The sequence below is a fragment of the Pelophylax lessonae genome (assembly GCF_965119305.1).
Source record: "Pelophylax lessonae genome assembly, chromosome: 2".
NCBI classification, from domain to species: domain Eukaryota; kingdom Metazoa; phylum Chordata; class Amphibia; order Anura; family Ranidae; genus Pelophylax; species Pelophylax lessonae.
This window is the reverse complement of record NC_138769.1, coordinates 681,135,806-681,159,955: the sequence shown is the minus strand read 5'-3', so window position 1 is coordinate 681,159,955 and position 24,150 is coordinate 681,135,806. Positions and strand designations below refer to the sequence as shown.

At 46.6% G+C, this 24,150-nt stretch overlaps 1 protein-coding gene across 1 annotated transcript in view; it reads right to left on the bottom strand.

Moving 5' to 3' along the window:
- The window catches only part of CWC15 (CWC15 spliceosome associated protein homolog), a 46,099-nt gene that overhangs the window by 9,142 nt on the left and 12,807 nt on the right, over positions 1-24,150 (bottom strand). The window contains exons 4-6 of the mRNA XM_082247196.1: positions 17,672-17,754; positions 16,128-16,235; positions 2,890-3,008 (exon numbers count right to left, since the gene is read on the bottom strand). Of these exons, the coding sequence (XP_082103322.1) occupies positions 2,890-3,008; positions 16,128-16,235; positions 17,672-17,754 (310 nt within the window). The remainder of the gene's footprint in view (positions 1-2,889; positions 3,009-16,127; positions 16,236-17,671; positions 17,755-24,150) is intronic.

Sequence of the window (24,150 nt, the reverse complement as noted above, 5' to 3'; positions counted from 1 at the left end):
TGGTGGTCATTGCAATATTTCATGTCACGCGGTATTTGCGCAGCGGTCTTTCGAACGTATTTTTTTGGGGAAAAAATACACGTCACTGAATTAAAAAAAAAAAATACAGTAAGTGCCGGTTCACACTAGTGTGGCTGCGAAGATCGCATGTAATTCGGAGCGCACTGCTCCTTCATTACATGCGATTTCATGTGCAGTGCGAATTTCAGCCATACACTTTGTATGGCTGAATTCGCACTGCATCCGCACCAAAGACGCACAGGAGGCATTTTTTGAGCCGCATCAAAATCGGATCGCACAGTGGTTCAGACTTGTGCGATCCGATTCTGTGCGTACTTGCAGATCGCACTGCGATATGCAATCAAACTGGGGGTGTCGTTAACTTTTAATTAACACCCCCTGCGTATTGCATATGGCAGTGTGAACTGCCAGATGTGCGGATGCGATGCGGGAAAACGCTGCATATTCGCAGCATTCCCGCATCGCACAAGTGTGAACCGAGCCTGAAGATAGCCCAATTTTTTGTATACTGTGAAAGATGATGTCACACAGTAAATATATACCCAACATGTTACAGGGTTAAAATTGCGCACACTCGTGGAATGGCGACCAACTATGGTACTTACAAATCTCCATAGGCGACGCTTTAAAAAATTTGAATGGTTACCAGTTTAGAGTTACAGGGGAGTTCTTTTGCTAGAATTATTGCTCTCGCTCTGATAATCGCAGCGATACCTTTTTCTATTTTATTTTTTCCACTGTCCCTTTAAAAAAAAAATGGGACATCCCATCCGACTCCTTGTGATAAATGGCCGAGCGGCTGCTGAGCCGTGTCGGTTGTTATCACTAGAAAGCTGACCATCGGCTATAAAAACGTTATCAGGGTGATGCCTCAAGCTGCAGACTTCACCCCGGGACAGCCACTTCCTCAAACCAACGTACAGGTAAGGTTAAGCACCACTTCACCAAATACCTTCTAACAATATATAAAACCGTTGTCCGTTTTCGAATTAAAAAAAATAAATAAAAAAACCACTACTGTAAAATTGTAATCTCCCCAATATTGAGGAGTTTCTTGCATTAGCCCTTCTGCTAAAAGTGGAACACTGCAAGTCAGGTTAATATGTTGTCAGGCTTCTCATTGTGGTTGAGAAGGTGTTTTTTTATATTTGATTGCAATTAAAGCTGAAATCTAGACAAGAAGCTAAATATAGAGCTAGAATAAAAATAAAAATATTAACCCACAAAAGGAATCAATTCTGTGCAACCAGCCTTGTGGTCCACAGACCCCTACCAGACAGTGAAGCAGGGTCTCTTCTACTGCTATAGCAGTGCAGTCAAGATCACGCCTTCAGCTTGCTGACTTGGTAGTAATGGAGGCCATCCTTTTGTTATTACATATTGCATTGGTTCCTAGTGCTGCCCATCGTTCTACCAGTTCTGCTATACAGTGGATTACAGGAGGGGATATCAAGACAATTTCAGGTACTTACACCAGACCCAGTAAAAATACATTTCAAGCTGAACTCCATTTTTAATGTCCCTTTAAATAGTTAAATTGGGCCAAGCTGGCCCAAATTAACTACTTACTGCAACAATAAGTGCTCTTACTGGGTTCGCTGTAACAACTGTATGTAGCCTCAGCTATACACAGTATACAGTGCGGTGTTGTCAGTGGGACTCAAACTTCCACTCCTGGAACAAGACTGAATCGGGTTGAGCGCTGCTCAGCCATTCACAGGAAGAATTGTATTCTATGAATAAAAAGCTTCCTTTGATTGGCTGTGGCAGAGATCCCCACTATACAGCACACCAAGCAAGTGCACCTGTTAGTGCAGTAAATACCGTATTTATCGGCGTATAACACGCACCTAAATTTTAGGAGAGAACTTTCAGGAAAAATTTAAAATAAACAGCTTTGAACTCAGAACATTTATTTTAAATCAAATGCAGTCTCACCAGTGCCCACAAATGCAGCCTTGCCAGCGCAGTGTCCATCATTGCCGCCTCGCCAGCGCAGTGCCCATACTTGCAGCCTCGCCAGCGCAGTGCCCATACTTGCAGCCTCGCCAGCGCAGTGCCCATCATTGCCGCCTCGCCAGCGCAGTGCCCATACTTGCAGCCTCGCCAGTGCAGTGCCCATACTTGCAGCCTCGCCAGCGCAGTGCCCATACTTGCAGCCTCGCCAGCGCTGTGCCCATACTTGCAGCCTCGCCAGCGCTGTGCCCATACTTGCAGCCTCGCCAGCGCTGTGCCCATACTTGCAGCCTCGCCAGCGCTGTGCCCATACTTGCAGCCTCGCCAGCGCTGTGCCCATACTTGCAGCCTCGCCAGCGCTGTGCCCGTAATTGCAGCCTCGCCAGCGCCAATTACACTATGTGAATCACTTTTTTGAAAGTCCAGGAAGCAGTGCCGTGAGGTAGAAGGGGGCGGGCGGGTCGAGGAGACAGAAGGACGCGCGCGCGGTCATCGGAAGTCCCGGCGCCTATGATAGGCGTCGGCATAGGAGGCGGGACTTCCGATGACAGTGCGTCCCTCCTTCTCCTCGGCCCCGCCCACCCCCTTCTACCTCACGGCGCTGCTTCATGGACTTTTTTTTTTTTCATATCGGCGTATAACACGCACTGCTACTTTTTCCTCCATTTTTAGGAGGAAAAAGTGCGTGTTATACGCCGATAAATAAGGTAGTTAATTTTGCCAAGCTTGGCCCAAATGAACCATTTTAAAAAGACATTAATTGTGGAGTCATGCTTTAACATTATTTTAAAACTAATTGTGAAAAACTTTTGTTTTTATGTTTTTTTTTTAATCTGGCTGGAGTTCAGCTTTAGCAGATCCAAAATACAATACATATACACAGGGTGAAAATACTGTATACGTAGTACTTACCTTCGTTTTACTTTAAAACTGGCTTGAATTTGTGCAGGGCTTGTGAGGTTCAGCAGAGGATTGCCACTTAATATATTCTCCATTCGAATTCTCTCCTCTTCTGCTTTCTGCTCTAATTCCTTTAAATAAATTACATTGATGTTAACGGTCATCTTGCAGGGTTAGAAAACATTTATTTTCTCAGATTAGATTAGATGGGGCCATTTTCCACAAAGGTGCTCAGGTCTCTGGGTATACTTAGTAGTATCAGTAGAAGCTGCTGTGATGTAAAGTTGACTAAATGGACTACAATGGAACAATGCACCATGGAGGCCAACCTGAAATCGTGCCATTAGTAGTACCAAAGCTCCAGAACCAGTGATTGTCAACATATTTGATATAGGATGCCTCATGTGTGGCGCCTGACATCACCAAATGCCCACACATAATGGTCAGTGTATGTAATGCTACAGAAAATAGAGACTATAGATACTACAGTAGATAGTAAAAGACTTTGAAAATGCTACAGGAGATGGTCAAGGACTGGTGTGGTTGGAGCCTGAAGGACTGGTGTGGTTGGAGCCTAAAGGACTGGTGTGGTTGGAGCCTAAAGGACTGGTGTGGTTGGAGCCTAAAGGACTGGTGTGGTTGGAGCCTAAAGGACTGGTGTGGTTGGAGCCTAAAGGACTGGTGTGGTTGGAGCCTAAAGGACTGGTGTGGTTGGAGCCTAAAGGACTGGTGTGGTTGGAGCCTAAAGGACTGGTGTGGTTGGAGCCTAAAGGACTGGTGTGGTTGGAGCCTAAAGGACTGGTGTGGTTGGAGCCTAAAGGACTGGTGTGGTTGGAGCCTAAAGGACTGGTGTGGTTGGAGCCTAAAGGACTGGTGTGGTTGGAGCCTAAAGGACTGGTGTGGTTGGAGCCTAAAGGACTGGTGTGGTTGGAGCCTAAAGGACTGGTGTGGTTGGAGCCTAAAGGACTGGTGTGGTTGGAGCCTAAAGGACTGGTGTGGTTGGAGCCTAAAGGACTGGTGTGGTTGGAGCCTAAAGGACTGGTGTGGTTGGAGCCTAAAGGACTGGTGTGGTTGGAGCCTAAAGGACTGGTGTGGTTGGAGCCTGAAGGACTGGTGTGGTTGGAGCCTGAAGGACTGGTGTGGTTGGAGCCTGAAGGACTGGTGTGGTTGGAGCCTGAAGGACTGGTGTGGTTGGAGCCTGAAGGACTGGTGTGGTTGGAGCCTGAAGGACTGGTGTGGTTGGAGCCTGAAGGACTGGTGTGGTTGGAGCCTGAAGGACTGGTGTGGTTGGAGCCTGAAGGACTGGTGTGGTTGGAGCCTGAAGGACTGGTGTGGTTGGAGCCTGAAGGACTGGTGTGGTTGGAGCCTAAAGGACTGGTGTGGTTGGAGCCTAAAGGACTGGTGTGGTTGGAGCCTAAAGGACTGGTGTGGTTGGAGCCTAAAGGACTGGTGTGGTTGGAGCCTAAAGGACTGGTGTGGTTGGAGCCTAAAGGACTGGTGTGGTTGGAGCCTAAAGGACTGGTGTGGTTGGAGCCTAAAGGACTGGTGTGGTTGGAGCCTAAAGGACTGGTGTGGTTGGAGCCTAAAGGACTGGTGTGGTTGGAGCCTAAAGGACTGGTGTGGTTGGAGCCTAAAGGACTGGTGTGGTTGGAGCCTAAAGGACTGGTGTGGTTGGAGCCTAAAGGACTGGTGTGGTTGGAGCCTAAAGGACTGGTGTGGTTGGAGCCTAAAGGACTGGTGTGGTTGGAGCCTGAAGGACTGGTGTGGTTGGAGCCTGAAGGACTGGTGTGGTTGGAGCCTGAAGGACTGGTGTGGTTGGAGCCTGAAGGACTGGTGTGGTTGGAGCCTGAAGGACTGGTGTGGTTGGAGCCTGAAGGACTGGTGTGGTTGGAGCCTGAAGGACTGGTGTGGTTGGAGCCTGAAGGACTGGTGTGGTTGGAGCCTGAAGGACTGGTGTGGTTGGAGCCTGAAGGACTGGTGTGGTTGGAGCCTGAAGGACTGGTGTGGTTGGAGCCTGAAGGACTGGTGTGGTTGGAGCCTGAAGGACTGGTGTGGTTGGAGCCTGAAGGACTGGTGTGGTTGGAGCCTGAAGGACTGGTGTGGTTGGAGCCTGAAGGACTGGTGTGGTTGGAGCCTGAAGGACTGGTGTGGTTGGAGCCTGAAGGACTGGTGTGGTTGGAGCCTGAAGGACTGGTGTGGTTGGAGCCTGAAGGACTGGTGTGGTTGGAGCCTGAAGGACTGGTGTGGTTGGAGCCTGAAGGACTGGTGTGGTTGGAGCCTGAAGGACTGGTGTGGTTGGAGCCTGAAGGACTGGTGTGGTTGGAGCCTGAAGGACTGGTGTGGTTGGAGCCTGAAGGACTGGTGTGGTTGGAGCCTGAAGGACTGGTGTGGTTGGAGCCTGAAGGACTGGTGTGGTTGGAGCCTGAAGGACTGGTGTGGTTGGAGCCTGAAGGACTGGTGTGGTTGGAGCCTGAAGGACTGGTGTGGTTGGAGCCTGAAGGACTGGTGTGGTTGGATCCTGAAGGACTGGTGTGGTTGGAGCCTGAAGGACTGGTGTGGTTGGAGCCTGAAGGACTGGTGTGGTTGGAGCCTGAAGGACTGGTGTGGTTGGAGCCTGAAGGACTGGTGTGGTTGGAGCCTGAAGGACTGGTGTGGTTGGAGCCTGAAGGACTGGTGTGGTTGGAGCCTGAAGGACTGGTGTGGTTGGAGCCTGAAGGACTGGTGTGGTTGGAGCCTGAAGGACTGGTGTGGTTGGAGCCTGAAGGACTGGTGTGGTTGGAGCCTGAAGGACTGGTGTGGTTGGAGCCTGAAGGACTGGTGTGGTTGGAGCCTGAAGGACTGGTGTGGTTGGAGCCTGAAGGACTGGTGTGGTTGGAGCCTGAAGGACTGGTGTGGTTGGAGCCTGAAGGACTGGTGTGGTTGGAGCCTGAAGGACTGGTGTGGTTGGAGCCTGAAGGACTGGTGTGGTTGGAGCCTGAAGGACTGGTGTGGTTGGAGCCTGAAGGACTGGTGTGGTTGGAGCCTGAAGGACTGGTGTGGTTGGAGCCTGAAGGACTGGTGTGGTTGGAGCCTGAAGGACTGGTGTGGTTGGAGCCTGAAGGACTGGTGTGGTTGGAGCCTGAAGGACTGGTGTGGTTGGAGCCTGAAGGACTGGTGTGGTTGGAGCCTGAAGGACTGGTGTGGTTGGAGCCTGAAGGACTGGTGTGGTTGGAGCCTGAAGGACTGGTGTGGTTGGAGCCTGAACGACTGGTGTGGTTGGAGCCTGAACGACTGGTGTGGTTGGAGCCTGAACGACTGGTGTGGTTGGAGCCTGAAGGACTGGTGTGGTTGGAGCCTGAAGGACTGGTGTGGTTGGAGCCTGAAGGACTGGTGTGGTTGGAGCCTGAAGGAGTGGTGTGGTTGGAGCCTGGAGACTGACTTTCAGGATTGATGCTGCAGCGCAACAACGCGTGCAATGCGGAACTGTGAACCTGGTCTTCTCAAATGCTATTATTGCCCCCCCTGTAAATTATTCATGTCTAAAAGTATGGGGTTAGATTTCAATGTAGATACAAACAATGGTAAGTAGAGATCATTTTTAAAACAAACAAGGCAAATATTCACCTTGCAGGCATTTGGTAGTTCAGAAAGTACTAGTGAATCATTTTCCATACTGTGCTCAGCAGGCCTCAGGTGTGTGCATGCTAAATTGAGTCTAAGACAGGCTATAAATTATACAAAATTTGCTTGATTCCCCCATCATGACTGACTGACTGATCCCTCCCCAGAACTATGGTGTTCTCCAAGTGGTTGGGTACAGGGAACCATACAACAGGAGTGTACTGCTGTTTTCAGGGGAAATCTTTTGGGGTAAAAAAATTACAATGTCATCTAAATGTTCCCTATATCTCAGAATTCACTAAGTGCCGGTTCACATTATTGCGGCTGCGGAGATCGCATGTATTTCGGAGCGCACTGCTCCTTCATTACATGCGATCTCCAGTGCGGATGCGAATTCAGCCATACACACTTTGTATGGCTGAATTCGCACTGTATCCGCACAGGACCCTTTTTTTCAGCCGCACCAGGATCAGATAGCACAGTGGTTCACACTTGTGCGATCCGATCCGGTGCGAACTGTCAGATCGCACTGCGATATGCGATCAAACTGGGGGTGTCGTTAACATTTAATTGACACCCCCTGCGTATCGCATATGGCAGTGTGAGCTGCCAGATGTGCGTTTGCGATGCGGGAACAGGCTGCAAATTCGCAGCCTTCCCGCATCGCACAAGTGTGAACCGAGCCTAAGGCTCCATTCACACTTGTGCGACTTGTTATGCAACTTTGGACATCAAAGTCACATGACAAATCGATCCCCATGTTTTCCAATGATAACCCATTTGTTTATGTGCCGTAAAGTTACAGCAACTTCAAAGTAGTTCATGCACTACTTTGGTCCGACTTTCATGCAATTTGAGGGCAATAGACTTCAATGTTAATCCTCAAAAGTTGCATGAAAGTCATACCTGAATGCTATACAACGCAACAGTTGTCCATTATCACTGGTCAAAGCCAGCCTTATCCGAGTTGCACAGATTTAAAATTGCACTCTAAAGTCGGTGCAACATTGGAGTCATACAAGTGTGAATGGAGTCTAAAAGGTCAACTTTAAATAATGTACAACAAGTTGAGACAATGGATCCACTACACAGGGAGAATTCACAGTAAGCAAAGTTTTCCTAGTGTTTTCACTCTTTTGTGCCCCCCCCCCCCCCCCCAAATGAAGTTTTAAACCATCCCTCACTGTTTTTGCCTTAGCTTCTTCTGTATATATAGATTTATTGTCATATGGAAATGGCCTATTCGTGACTTAGGGAACCACCATAGCCCCTTGCACAAGTATCGTACACAAGCCATTTACAATTGTTGTTTTTAGGGGATTCTTATATGAAATGAAGTTTATGGAAAAATTATATGTTTCTGATAAACTTTTTTTTTCTCTAGATGAGATAGATATATAGAACCAGATACTTTTTATATTTGATTAGTTATGTTAAAAAAAAAAAAACGTTTAGACTTCCCTGCATCTGTGACCTGCTTTAGAGCAGTCCCTAAAACATTAAAGTGAGAACCACAGTGCTGCTGGGAAGCTTAAAGCGGTAGTATACTCATTTTTGTGATTTTTACCTACAGGTAAGCCTATAATAAGGCCTATAATAAGCCTATAATAAGGCTTACCTGTAGGTATAAATTAACCACTTGCCGACCGCCGACTTAGTACTACGTCGCTAGCCTGCAAGGGTCTAGGGAGCGAGCGCGCGCCCCCGGAGGCGCACTCCAGAGTGGTCACGCACCCCCCTGCGCGTGTGACCGGCGGACCCGATCGTCCGCCGGTCACTCGCGATCGTCGGTGAGAGGGAGAAAAGGCAGGCGGCTAATGTAAACAAGCCACCTGTCATTCTCCTCTGTGTATGAATGAGGATCATACGGTTCTACTATGGTTCTACTATGTAGAACCGTTGATCACTGTTCATACATCTCAAGCCACAGCCAATCACAGTTAGAATCACGCCCCTAGGGACACACATAGCCCCTCCCTCTCAAAAAAGTTAACCCCTTCACTGCCAGTGTAATTTTACAGTAACAGTGCATATGCAAAAAACACAACAAAAATGACCAAAATCTTTCCCTTGGTTAGTAAACGCGATAACTTTTGCGCAAACCAATCAAAATACGCTTTTTGCAATTTTTTTTACCAAACATATGTAGCAGAAAACAAATTGGCCGAAAATGTTAAAAAATTTTGATTTTTACATTTTTGGGGGGGGGGGGGGGGGGGGAATTTCATATAAAAAATGTGAAAAATATTGTTATTTTTGCCAAATTGACGCTCTTTTTTTGTTTATAGCGCATGATCAAAAAAATCGCACAGGTGATCAAATACCACCAAAAGAAAGCTCTGTTTGTGGGAAAAAAAGGACGTCAAATTCGTTTTGGGTACAGCGTCGCACGACCGCGCAATTGTCCGTTAAAGTCACGCAGTGCCGAATCGCAAAATAGGCCCTGGTCAGGAAGGGGGTAAAATCTTCCGGGGCTTAAGGTTAATATAGCCTAAACCTGCATGGTTTAGAAGATATTTGCCCTGCATGCAGCCGCTGATGCTAGCGATGCATACTAGCTCATTATGCCTTTGTCTTGCAGGGTTTTTTTTTTTTTTTTTTTTTTTTTTTTCAGTATACAACCGCTTTAAAAGAAAAACAAAAAACAAAAAAAAACTTTAAGCTGCCCCCTAGTGGGTAACATGTAAACTACTGAAATTAAAGAGAGGATACATTTCAGACAGCAGTATACTTCCTTTGGTATCATAGGGGGAAATTTACTAAAACTGGTGCACTCAAGATCTGGTGCAGCTTTACATAGTAGCCAATCAGCTTCTAACTTCAGTATGTTCAATAAAGCTTTGGCAATAAATCCTGGAAGCTGATTGGTTTCTATGCAGAGCTGCACCAGTTTTTGTACTCTCCAGCTTTAGTAAATAACCCCCATGGTAAACAGTTCTATTTATGCCAGCTATAACAACAGGTTAATGAAAATCTAAGGACAGTGGCTGGAGAGTAATTATTCCTTAATGCCTTGATGGGCAGGAGGGCACCTAGATCCCATGTTACTCCTCAGATGCAGTCTATATTAATCATCCATTTGTCCAACTTGAATACAGCTGTTTCTGGTTTGTTAACTTTCATCAGCGAAATGAAAACCAAAAAGTTTCTCTGAAACCGGAAAATGCACTATAACCAACCAGATTATTCTGAGGTGGACATCCTGTCCCCTTGGCAGACCAGATAAAAATGGGATTTTTGACTTACCGTAAAATCCATTTCTCTGATGTTCATTGAGGGACACAGCCCCTGATCTTCTTAACCATTGGGTTATACTGCCCCCTTCAGGAGTAGGACACTAGGAAGAAAAAAAGTCTAGCTATGCCTATGGGCAGTCCCAGGGGGTATACTCCCTCTCTCTGCTATAGGTACTCAGTTTTGTTACAAACAGTGCCATGGGAATTACAACTCCCCAGAGGGGTGGAAGCTATGTCCGTCAATGAACATAAGAGAAATGGATTTTACAGCAAGTCAAAAATCCCATTTTCTCTTTCATTCATGGAAGGACACAGCTCCTGATCTTCTTAACCATTGGGACGTCCCAAAGCAGTGTTAAAAATGAGGGGTGGGAACATCGGAAATTCCAAAGGCTAAGTATAGCCAACCAGGTAAACAGGAGCTTAACCAAAAGTGGAGCTCACCTGAAAAAACAATACACCCTCAAAGAGGACCAGAAAACCCTGAGGCCAAAGGAAGCATCCGCAGATGCCAACACATCCACTTTATAGAACTTTGTGAAAGTGTGCACAGATGACCAGGTGTCTGCCTTGCAAACCTGCATCACTGACGCCTGACGACGGAAGGCCCAGGAGGCACTGAGCTCGCGAGTAGAGTGAGCCTTAACAGGGAAAGGAGGGACCGGACCCTTGATGGAATAGGCCTGAATCGCCGTCTGTCTGCAACCACCGTCTGTCTGGGACACAGTGAAGGAAACACAATGTCTTCATTCAAATGAAAATCAGACAACCTAAGGAAGGGACGACGGACAGGGGCGAAGAACTACCTTATCACTGTGAACCTCCAAGTAAGGTAAACGACAGGGTAACGCCGTCAATTCCGACACTTGCATGTAGAGGTGAATGCCCTCAAAAAGGCCACCTTCTGGGACAGCGTAAACAGGGGAATCTCCCAAAGGTTCTCAAAAGGAGGCTTCTGGAGGACTGAAAGCACCAAATTGAGGTCCCAAGCCGGCAACAGAGACCGCACTGGAGGGGTCAAGTGCCTAACTCCCTGAAGAAAAGTATGCACCAGGGAGTATGTGGCCAAGGGCCATTGAAAGAAGACCGCTAAGGCCAACACCTGACCCTTGATAGTACTCAAGGCCAGTTTCTGCTCAACCCCCCGTCGAAGAAAGGTCAAGATCCAAGCCACCCAAAAAGAGCGAGGATGAACCCCAAGAGACTTACACCATGCAATGTACGTCTTTCACGTATGATGGTAGATCTATCTTTTAACAGCATTGGAATCACCGACTCAGACAAACCTCTAGCCATCAGACCCTGGTGTTCAACAGCCAAGCCGTCAAAGCCAGCGACTGTAAAGTAGGTTGGAAGATTGGTCCTTGGGACAGTAGACAGCTTCCAAGGAACGTCAGCGACCAGCCGTACCAGATCGGAGTACCAAGCTGGGCGAGGCCAGTCCGGGGCCACTAAGATGACCGGAATACCTTCTGTCTCAATCCTGCATAGAGGTCTTGGCAGAAGCTTGAGAGGAAGGAAGGCAAAGAACAGATGATACGGGGCCACCCGCGTATCCGTGGCGTCCGCCAGAGGATCCTGTGACCAAGCCACAAACCTCTGCACCTTTCTGTTGAGCCGAGATGCCAACAGATCCACCTCGGGGATGTCCCACCAGAGAGACAACTGATGAAACACCTCCGGATGAAGGGACTCCCCTTGGTCCAACGCCTGCCGACTGAGATAATCTGCCTGCCAGTTTTCCCCCCCGGGAATGTGCACAGCGGAGAAAGCGAACAAACTGTTCTGCCCACCTTCCTGGGGACTGTAAACAGGCTTGAGTAAAACTAGTAAAAACGTTCTGAAGTCAGAACCCGGACCATCACTCTTTAAAGTAAAAAGGTCTTGCACCTCTCCAAAAAGAGCCTGTAAGCGGACCAGGGACAGACGCACGTTAGAAGGAAGAACCTTTACCGAAGGGTAAAAACTAAACTTGATCTTGTAGCCGGACCGAATGACCTCACGGACCCACCTGACTTGTACAAGGCGAGTCCACAGGTCCGGGAACCAGCGAAGACCCCAGATACGGGTGAGGGCACACCTTAATGCTGAAGGGCTCTTGTCTGTGGGTCTGGAGAAGCCTGCTAATGACTTGCCAGACCAAAAGGCTCCGATCCCTTGCAGTCGACCCGAGGGACGAAAAAAACTTTATGAGCCGAGAAGGAGGGCCTGCATCTACGTTGAGGGTCCTTGTCCTTAATAGCCTGTGGAAGAAAAGGTCTCTTTCCCCTGTGAGACCTTTAATTAAGTCATCCAGGGTAGCACGAAACAGACCATCTCCTTGAAAGGGAAGATCAGTCAAGGCCTTTTTAGAAGTCTGGTTCGCAGAGCCAAACGACACACCGAAGGACCACTGCCGAAAAAGAGAGCCAAGCCACTAGGGCAGCTGCATGCAGAGAGAAAATCACAGATAAACTGAAGCCCCTGGACCAGTTGGTCCGCCAGCTCAGCAAAGGCAGGAGCAGCTACTCCCCCCCCCCCCCCCCCTCCAGGTCATGGCCCAAAAGCCTAGCCCATTAGGTCATAGTCTGTGACATCAGGGCAATGGTGAATATCGGCCTCAGTGCTGAACCAGCCAAGGTGTACATATTGAGGACCACAGCCAACCCCTTCCTGTCAGCTGGGTCCCTAAAGGCCAGGGACTCTTTAACCAGAATCATCGTTGCCTTTCAATCTGGAAACCGTAGAGTTCACCACTGGTGGAGTGGAACAGTCCACTTCCTAAGAAGGGACTGCTCATAGGGGTATCGCCTAGCAAAATCACTTAGGAACCCCAAGGGGACGCTTTGGTCGTCCCCACTATTTAGTGACAATTCTGTTAAAATAGGAGGGGTAAGGGAATACCTTTTTCCGCTCTGGATGGCTTGTGAATGCCAAAGGGAACCTGTGCCTCTGCAGCAGCTTTAGCTGCGTCCTCCATCTTTAAGGTCTCATGCACAGCTACAAGGAGCACCAATCGATCCTCAGTAGAGAGGGTGAGGACCCCACACAAACCAAGCACCGCAGCCACCAGGAGAATCTGCACTACACGAACCGCGATCAGGAATCAGGAAAAGAAGAGATCCAGGAGTCCGCACCCGGGGATGAGGATGGGCTCCCACCGCCAAAATGCCCACCCAGAGGCCTGTACTGTCATGGCCGCCGCTATTTCCAATGGTAAACCACCGAAAAATAATCGCCGGACTACACAAACATGGCCGCCGTGCATTAAGCACACAGGCAACAAGAAAAGTGAAATTTTGTAAGAACTTACTGTAAAATCCTTTTCTCTGCAGTCCATTGACAGACGCAGCTCTTATGCTTCCTATACCATAGGGTTATGCTGCCCCCTACAGGAGTAGTACTAGGCAGTGAAAAAATTCACTGACACCCCTACAGTGGCTGTCCTTCACGGCATAACCCCACACACACTCTGCCACAAGCCAGTTTCGTAGCAAGCATCGAAAAAGAAGACACAAACCATCCCCATATCAGAGGGGCGGGTGCTGCGTCTGTCAATGGACTTCAGAGAAAAGGATCTTATGGTAAGTACTTACAAAAATCCAGTTTTCTCTATCGTCCATTGACAGACGCAGCTCTTATGCTTCTTATACCATAGGGACGTCTCAAAGCAGTGTAGGCATGAGGGGAGAGAAGAATGCAACCAAAAAAAAAAAAACAGGTAACGTTTTTCCAAAGGCTAAAACGTAGCCAATTGGGTAACAAAGCTCAACCAGGAACAACAGGAGCTTACCCATAGAAGGCAATTAAACAGCACCCCGCAAAAAATTGCGGCCAAAGGATAACGGCGTTTAAAGCGCTTAGGCATCTCGGCATTGTTCATTCACAACATCGTGAAAATCCTCGGGACAAAGTAATACCTGACCCGATTTCTGGGCTTTGCGGGAGTCAAAACTACCCGCGTTCCTGATTATGTGGGCTCATCAGTCAATTGCAAAGTTTCCCTTACTGAACAAATCTGTGCTTCCACAATAGCGCGTTCCCGCGCTGCGGCTGAGGACAGGTCCTCTTCGCCATCCGAAAGCGAGGACAGGGAACCCCTTAGGGAGGGGGTTCTTCATGACGACCATATCAGCCTCTGAGTCAGAAGACAGAGAAGGCAGCGGCCGTTTTTGGTTAGCAACATGTTTCATGACAAGATCAACCTTTGATGCCAGACATTCCAATGCTGCAGAAAAAGACAGCATGGACTGTGAGCCTGGACGTACCGGCAGTTGAACTGAGGGGGTCTGATGGAGAATTTACCTCCTGGGACTCCATTTTGCAATGTGACAAAAAAAAACCCACACTGCCCCTTTAAATTTGCGATCGCAGTCTGCACCGCCCAATCGCGCTGTACTCAGAGTTACCCTTTAAACAGCGGCAGGTAGCAGAGTGCACAGGGAATGCCCATAAACGACCCCCAATACTGTACCACCTCACAGAGGAACCAGCAACGTCTGCAGCATGGAGAACTGAGCACCGGAAGCAATGTAACAGGAAGTGACATCAATCCACAAGATGCCAAACTGCCTGTGTAGCTCCAGGCTACAAAAAAATTGCACCAATACAACTGTATAGGAAGCCCAGGGAAAAAATGGCCACATCACCTCACACACAGATAGCCGATGCCCATACCTAAGATGGCAGCCAAACGCTGCCATGTGGTCAGGACCCAAATACAAGGCCACACCAGGGATCTACCTAAAAAGACCCCACAGGATAAGGTACTGCTGTATCCCCCCCTCGGGCGCCAGGTGCCAAATATAGCGTTCCTATGCGGGAGCAGGGAGGGCAGAGTCGGAATCCTGATAGGCCAGGGGGATCTTTTAGGACCTATTATGCCCAGATCATCATGCGCCAAATGCTCCAAAACGCGTAGTGAAGCCCGGATCGGCCACACTGCCCTCATTGCATGTGACGTCAGACGCTGCCGGCCGCTGCTCAAGCTACACACAGTTCTCTCATCGAGTCGACCCGGAAGTCGTCAGAGAAAGCCTCCAGACCTCTCCCGGACTGTCAGACCGCACCAGAACAGAGCAGACTCCCAGCCTCCGGACTACAACACCACGCCACACACGCTAATGAGTACCTAGATGTGAGTCACTATTATTTTTTTTGTTAATAAATTGTATACCGCACTCAAGAGGCGTTTTCCCCCTTTTCTATAGGCTTTAGAAAATGGGACAGGCAGGGAGGGGGGGGGCCCCAGGCAGGAGCCCCCACCAATAACAGCACCACCCCCCCCACAGCCGATTGCCGGCAATACACCCACCTGCTCCCATCGCCAGCACAGCACCCTGCCCCCACCCCAGCCGGTGGACCAGGCCACCCCATAGCCCCAGCGTCAGTGAAGAGAGGGGTTATATGGTCCACAGGGACCACCAGACCGATAAGCGGGGTGCCTAATAGAAAGGAGGGGAACCCAGGGGTTCGACCTTTCCATGGAGGGGCCCACGTCCACCCCAAAACCCTCCCGAGGGAGAGGGGGGACAGTCACTTACCATACCAGGAGGGCACCGCACCAGACAGACAGAGCCTCCTCTCCATCAAAATGGGGGGGGGGGGGGAGCTGTCGGCCAGGAGGAAAGCTGCAACTCAGGCTGAGACCCGGTCATATGCGACCTCGTGAGACGCTTAATTCACAGGCCAGCCCCCGTCCAGTGGGGCTATGTCGTGGCTGACCTAGCGCAGAGCTGGTGTCTGTGCGCGGTCGCTGGCCAGACTGGGGTGACCACTGGATCTAGATTATCCTGCCCGTCGCCCAGTCCGGAAGTTGATTGTAGATCTCAAAGGAAAAAATCCACAGGAGAAAAAAAAAATTCTATCTAAAAAGAAAAAATCGCCAGGACCAGAGATCCCAGCAAGGATCTAGGTCCTTACTCCTGACTAGGCAGAAAAAAAACTGAGTACCTATAGCAGAGAGAGGGAGTATACCCCCTGGGACTGCCCACAGGCGTAGACAGACTTTTTTTCTGCCGAGCGTCCCCTTCCTGTAGGGGGGGCAGTATAACCCAATAGTTAAGTAGATCAGGAGCTGTGTCCGTCAATGAACAAAATAGAAAACATTTACATATAAAAACATTTTTCCAAGATGGAAAGTCATTAGCCTTCAACACTCTGTGACTATCATTGCCAGCGAGTACAACATGGCAGCAATGAGGAAAGGGAGGTGAACGATGACAGGCATATAGGGAAGTGAACAGGGATGTGCAATGACAAGCCATGATACAAGAACACTGCACATGCTGTTTTTGTTATAAAACATTTTCAGTACAGAAAATTCAAGCAGTAAATAAAATACTGATAGGTAACAAAAGTATTCAGTTTTGATGTTATTCATTGAATAAGTTTAATTGGCAATAAGAAAAATGTTTCCCAGCTCCTTGTCCTTACCTTGCGAGCCTGCTCCTCTGCTCGCTCCTTCTTAATCTTCTCCAGCTCTGCCAGGAGGGCGGCGGTATCATCATCGCTGTCTTCATCTGAGTCATCGTCGTCATCTTCCTACAGGGAAATATATAAACACATTTTAAAGAGGTTGTAACAACACTTTGTTTACATTTACCTATAGGTAAGCCTATATTAAGGCTCACCTATAGGTGCTATAAACATCTCCTAAACTTGCACCGTTTAGGAGACATTTACATTGCATGCAGCCGATGACGTCATCGGCGCATACGCTCTGAAGGAATGGCCACCCGTGCCGTTCCTTCAGATCCCAGTGCCGTGAACGGCGGCTCCCGCGCGCATGCCAATCAGATGGCCGGAAGACGGGATCCAGGAAGCAGGACGGTCTAACATGTCGGCCGTCCTGTTGGCACTGAGGGGGCTTCGTTTTTAGGTAAGTACTTCATAATGAGCTAGTATGCAATGCATACTAGCTCATTATGCCTCTTTTTTTTTTTTTTACATTTTTTTAAAGCGGGTTTACTTTCTCTTTAAGGTCTGCTCAATCAAAGTGAGCGTAAAACCATCACCCGACTTTGTTAAAAAGAATACAAGAAATTCTCCAATTAACTGAGGTGAAGAGGTGGGCTGGTGACCTCACATCATCCAAACGTCTCTTTTTTAAATCAGCTGGAACAGTGGATTTCTCATGCACCCTGTAAGATAATGCTGTAGGGAGTGGAATGGACTGGGCATATATTTTACATAATTTCCCCAAGCTTCTGCAGACAGAGCAATGTACTGTTAACTGAAAAAAAACTGTAGGTGGAACTAAGAATGGCTGCTCACTGATCAACTGATGCCGTTTGTGTAAAACGAAACATGTAGGGGGAACTTGGCTGGCGTGGTGCTTGTTGCCAAGGAGGATCCGGCGGCCATATTTTTGGAGTCCAGAGCTACTGATCTGCATACATACCGTTCCATGCTGTGTTTTACTGGATAAGGTGTAAGTGGCCAATTTTACTTTCAATAAAACCTTAGTCTGATGTTCTATACCATGAGGAGTCTCCCTTTATATCTCTGATCTGAGGTCTGTCATTCACTGAGATTGGGCTGTCTGATTTGGAAGATTTTTGGATCTGGGATCGGCTCCACATGAGTGATTGTTTATTGGGCACGCTTGACTGATCTCTGTAATGGGGGGGTCTGTCAGATCCGGTAAGAGGCTTGGACACCTGGTGTTTGCTGGTGGTGGCTTCTGGATTCACAACTTACAACTTTTACTCTGTCTGTTCCTGGGATTCCCCAATCATTCATATGTGTGTGGACTTCTTATGAACTTTTACCCCCCAATTGATTTTTTGTGGATTTTAATATCAAAAGCGCTGCATGTTATTTTAAGCTTATTTATATCCACATTTCAGGATTGGTGCAAGCTGCTTTTTTTCTGTTGATATAGGGTTTGTTTATTTAGCGCAGTATTATATCTTTATCACCACTCAACATGGACTGGGAGAAGACAGCTGGTGACAAAATCTGAGCCTGATACATACGTCTGTGAGTGGGTCATCTGCATCCAGGTTTGCTGCTGGAATCTGGTCTAGACGAGGCTTCTTTGATAAGGATGATGTGTGCTCTAAAAAAAAAAAAAAAAAAAAAAAGTATTTTTATAGAAAAATTACGATTGACTTAAATGTTAACTTGTCTTTCTATAAAAGAGAAAAAAAATTGCAGCTAAAGTTGATTTTATCAGTAAAGATACTGAAACCTGTGCAATAAACCAAAACAGAACATCTCTAACATGTTTCTGTAAATTTAGGGCACAATTACCATTTTATTTCCAAAACCTAAAAGCTTATGTAAAGTACACCAATAACAAGTAGGCTAGCAAATCATATACATTCCCGTCAGCTTTTAAATAGCAGTGTTTTATTAAAAAAAAGTATTTCTAATGGTAGCGATCCGCAACTTATAGCGCGACTGCGATATTGCGGCAGACAAATCAGACACTAATGGCCCATACACACCATCCGAAAATAGGATGACAGATCGTTTTTTGGGTTTTTTTTTGCATGCTAGTCACATTTCGAAAATGGAGAAGTTACTAAAGTTCTGAAAATTCTCGTACAACAGTATAAAAATTCAGAAGTGATGTCATGTGTAGTGTATTTGTAGTGTTTTTTATTTTCGGACGACAACTGTACTGATTAAACGAAAAACGTACAATCTGGTATCATACAAGAAACATTTTCGTGCTTGTCAGATCGGATAATATCGGATGAATTGTCTAATCGGCTCTCAAAAGCTGTGTACCAACGATCCGATTATCGTACGATTGCTTCGAAAGCGGTATTTTTTGTCCACTTTTCGGATCGTGTGTACCTGACACTTTTTGGGGACCAATGACACTAACACAGTGATCAGTACTAAAAATATCCTGGGGACATGGCGTGGCTCAATCCCAGGTCTCTGCTCAGTGTGGTGACATCCTTCTTGAGATTGACAACCAGATTTGTGGTCTCAGCTTACACTGACATATATTGCACATTGGTTCTTGTCATTTATCAGCAAACTACAGATCAATCTGATCATCCAAGTCCATCTAAGCCTGCTTTACGTTCACTGAACCCTGATCGCAGGAGGTGCATTGTGGGCCCCCAAATTGATTTGATGAAAAACAAACAACAAATCAACAATTCAGTTTGCTAGAGGCGCACTTTCCTGAACAATGAACAGCAATAACATTTTCCTTGGTTTGGTCGTGCAGCCATAGTCAAAATTACCATACTGCCCCTGCCTGCTATACTTAATCCAGATTATATCAATATTAAGAAAAAGTAGCAATACAAACATGTGTAAAAAGATATCTCAAAGTTTATTAAATATGGATCATAAAAGATAAAAAATCGTGAGTCCGCAGCCTTGTCAGGTGAGGGATGTTGCCGCTTCTTAGGAAGAATCTTTAACCTCCATTAACATATGAGATTGGCCATCCTATCCTATTGCTTTGTTTGGTCGTTTTTTGCTCTTGGCTTGACTCCAATTTCTTTTTGTATATTGGACAACCCCACCATTGATGCTTTTTCCAACTGGCTTTTCTCATCATTTTACTGAGATGTATGTGTGACCCTCACTTTACAGTCACTACATCAAATTTTCTTTGACCCATCAAAATGGGGATCTATGGCTTTGTTGCTTGTTTTTAATTTCATAGAAATACATGTCACTCATCATCTACAACTTTTGGTCCTTTATGGCTATGAACAAAGGATTCTGTGCATAAATCTACTGTGAATATCTATAAATTGCTGGACCCTGATGAAGCATTCATAGCGAAACGCGTAGTTCCAGCAATGTATATCTCGGTTTAATGCCCTTTTGGGACCACTACAATGCAATGACTCTTCCTTATTCATATATATGCTTGTATCAGATTTGATGTACAGTTGTCCTTTGATGTGACTTTTATGATCCATATTTAATAAACTTTGATAGATCTTTTTATACATGTTTGTATTGCTACTTTTTCTTAGAGGCACATTTAAATCCCCTCTTTTCAGACTTACCTACTCTGTAGATCTGGACCTTTTTTCCACAAAATTTTCCTTATAGGGGAAGGTGCCATTATATTCCGATTCTCCCTTTTAGGCCAGTTTCTCCCCCTAAACAATTTCCACATTATATCAATATTACTCACCCGCCAATTCTTTAGAATGCTCTGCCAAAAAATAGGATTTTTGTACTTACCGTAAAATCCATTTCTCTGAGTTCATTGATAGACACAGCTCTCTATATTCAGAACCATCGGTTATATTGCCCCCTACAGGAGTAGAACACTAGGAAGAAAAAAAGACTTGGCTACACCTATGGGCAGTCCTAGTTGGTATACCTCCGCTCTCTGCTATAGGCCTTCAGTTTAGTAACAAGCAGTGTCAGAAGTATTAAAACTCCAGAGGGGTGGGTGCTGTATCTGTCAATGAACTCAGAGAAATGGATTTTACGCAGACATCCCATGGAGGCTGCCTCTCAGGGAGGACCTTCTGTCCCAAGGGCTGATCTTCCATCCTGCTTTACAGTCGCTGGCTTAGACGGTCTGGCTGTTGGAAGCTCAAGGATAGAGGTTTGCCTGGGTCAGTGATCCCAACATTGCTGAATGTTCGAAGTCTAGCTCTAGAAAGATTTACCATCGTACATTTATGGTGTGAGTCGATCGGTTTTCACCCTTATTCCTTTTCAGTGGCTTGGATTTTGTCCCCACACGGACAGACTTGCATCTGTAGTGACCACTGTCCAATACAAGGGGAGAAAAGATTTGCCCTGCCAAAGAGCCGGAGAGCGAAGCCAACAGACCAGGGAACCCCCGGTTTCTTGGCTCATCCAAATTTGATTGTCCAGAGACGTTGGACACTTGTCCCATTTTACCAGGATCTCCTTTTCGAGGGATCTTGTATGGAAACTGTGCAAAACGGAAACACCTCAAAAAAGGTAGACACCATCAGGCCCAGCACCTGCATGCAAGTCCAGAGGGAGGCCCACCTGCTGGACAGCAATAGATGAATAGCATGCAACTTCTGGAGTTTGTCCAGAGGAAGGAACACTCTGGCTAGAGCTGAATCCAGATTAGGACCCAAATAATCCAATTTCCTGGATGGAATCAGACCAGACTTCTGGCAGTTTATAAGCCAACTGAACTCCTTCAGGGTCTGTATAGTGATCTCCACGTCGTTCAAGGCAGAAGAGGACTCCACTCACAAGAGGAGGTCGTCCAGGTAGCCCAGTAACATAATCCCCCACTGAGGTAGCAGCGCCAGAACTAGGGCCAACACTTCTGTGAAGACCCAAGGAGCCGAGGCGAGACCACAGGGTAACGCCACAAACTGATAGCGTTCCTCTTCCACAGCAAAGCGGAGGAAATGCTGAGGTCGTCATATATTGGAATGTGCAAGTGAGCATCCTTAAAGTCGATAGCTAGAAAACCCCCCTGATGTAGGGATGCCTCTACCGTGCGGAATGGACTCGATTCTGAATGTCTGTACCCGCACAAAGCAGTTCACAGCCTTGAGGTCCAGAACTGGACTGACCTTGCCCTCTTTTTTTTTTTTTTTTTTAGGGACCGTTAACGGGTTTGAATGAAAACCTTGAAACCGTTCTTAAACCGGAAACGGGACAATCACTCTCTGAAGCAACAGGTGCTGCACCGCCCCGAAGAGAGCTTGCAAGCGGTCCGGGGACAGACGTACATTGGAAGGGAAGAACCTTTCCGGAGGGCAAGAACAGACAGAATAGCTTTGTGGACCCATTTGTCGTTTACCAAGGGCTCGAAAACCAACAAAGATGTCCCCCCACCCCAGGCTCTGGTAAGGGCGCACCTTCTTGCTGTAACCCTGCAGTTCTGACACAAATTGAACCTCATCAGCTGCTTAAGGCCAACCTATCTTTAGGTCACTTCGGATCAGGTACTCCCTGACAACAAAAGACTCGCTCAACACTGATAAGATAGAACCCCGATTTTTTTACTTGGGAATACACCTATCATACCCTGTACCACTATAGGCAAGCCCTATATATATGTGGAACTGGGTGTGGGTAAGGTGGTCTACAGAGGCCCACATTCATGGTTTGATGAATATGTGATGGTGGTTGTATTAATGTATGTTTGTCAATTTTTCATTTTAATATTTGTATTTTGAAATAAAGGTATTTTTTATAAAAACATTGTCTTGCTACTCTTTGTCTCCAGGGACGGGTTATACAGCACCGCTATAGCCCCCTTTTCTAGCTCTCCAACCTATTTTTTGCATCTTGAGTCCAGGGGTGATGGTGCTGTTGGTTGAATGACTGAACGTTAATTTCTTTACTTATACACCTACTTTTCTTCGAATTTGGTGGACCCCACTCTTATTACCGGCAAAATAATTATTTGACAGCCACACATTTCGCTCCCTTCCAGACCTCCTAGAGGCAGATAGACCAGAACCTCTTCCCAAACGGACCTACTTTCAGATACGACACTTTCTAAATGAAGTATGTAGATCTTACAGACGAGGATTGGTCCCGTATAAACACCAATCTACTCAAAGGATCCATTAACGTAAAAATCCTAGAAATTAATTACAAACTACGTAGTCGATGGTACCGTACTGCAATGCACCTCCACGCCATATTTCCTGACGTGCCAGATGTCTGCTGGAGATGTCAGTCTGATAAATGAAAGGCTTTTACACATCAGGTGAGCCTGTCCTCGGACTCGCCCCTTCTGGACAGATGTACCCTCGATTCAACAGATAACAGACAGGGACCTACCTTTTGAACCAGCTACATTCCTTTTGCACCACACAAACATATCCCCCTCCAAATATAAACAATCTGTGACTATCCACTTGCTGAATGCCGCCAAAACACTCATCCCTAGATGCTGGAGATCGACTAAGACCCTGAGGCTCTCTAAATGGTTTCATCAAATTTATCAGGTGGGGGAGATGGAGGAACTGGTACATACAAGTATTGATATTATGTCATTTTTATAGACATGGACAAGGTGGTTTCTGTTTAAGGACTCGTTTTTTTGTATAAACAACCCTGCGCTTTCTGATAGATACAACTCAGGCTCATAATGGGAGTTCAATCTCCAAGACAAGTGGCAGGCTGGCTTGTACTACTCGGGGGCCCCCCTTATCACACCTTTACATACCCCTCCTCCTCCTACTTATAACCCCTTACCTTTGGCCTTTCCTCTTCTCTTCCCCCTCCCTTCCTGGATCCCCTACCCTCTCCCTATCTCTCATGCTCCCTTTTGGACCTCCTCTGGACTTTTTCCCCCATAAGTTACACCCCGACTCCAGCTTATTGGATTATGGTTACCTTTCTGTAATGGTTAAAACACTTATTAAACTCTCTTTACTGTGTTATGGTTTCTGTTTTGTTGTATACTGTTGGGTGAATGCCCCTCTTATTGCTAACATCCGATACCTTCTCATTGACAACACATGCTGATATTGTTCTGCAAATTCTCACATTCATTATTCCTTGCTATCTTTACTGTACTGTATGTAATCATATCTGCCAAACAATCTCTGCACTAAGCTGTTTATCAATAAACATTATGGGGAAAAAAAAAACACAAATCAGTACAAAAGTAGAAACCCTTAGTGATACACATGCACCGGGTAATGCTTATCGTGCTTCCCCTATCTTTGGGAGTGTAATATCTACTTTTAATTTTTAACTTTAAAATAAAAACAGACATGACTAAGCTTTGACAATGTTGGCACCCCCCTTTCCCCTATTCATAGCCCCAATATGCGTTGGCCATTTTATGTGATTTTGCTAGAGCACCTATAAAGCTTTATGGATTTTTATAGCCTTTGGCCTGTTGTATTATATCAAAATGATAATTAGGCTTTGCAGGGTTGGGTGTGTCACCTTGTGACATTAATCGGCTGACAACGGTACTATCTCGCAACAAGTGAAAGGCAGCATTATACATATAAGAGAGGTAAGAGAAATGCAAAATGCCAAATTTCATTATTAGGATTACCATATACTTTAAAGCAGGGTTCACTATATGGCGGACCGAGTCCTGTCCAGACCATGGCTGTGCCACTTATCAGCCTGGGTGTTCTCTCTCGAGTCTCCCATCCGACTGTCGCTCTCATCCTCACAGAAGGCAGGGGTGAGAAGTGCTGCATATGGGAAGGGTAGGCTGAAGAAACTGATGTACAAGGGGGACTGTGATGTAAACGGGGACTGTGAAGTATTAAAGCGCAAACATGGGATTCGGACCTCTGCCTCTGAAAATTTTACTAACTGGACCTCAGTAAATTTTAATTTTAAGACCCCTGCTTTAAAGTGTAACTAGCATTTATTATTACCTGTTCATCCTGCCAATAGATACAATATTTTTCCACTTCTTTTAAAAGGACAAGCCGTCCAGCAAAACTGACAGCTTCAAGGTTGGGACAAACTATTAAACTGACAGGGGTGCTTACTGTCTGCTTTTATTCTTATGGTTTAATCTGCATTTCCCAATAGA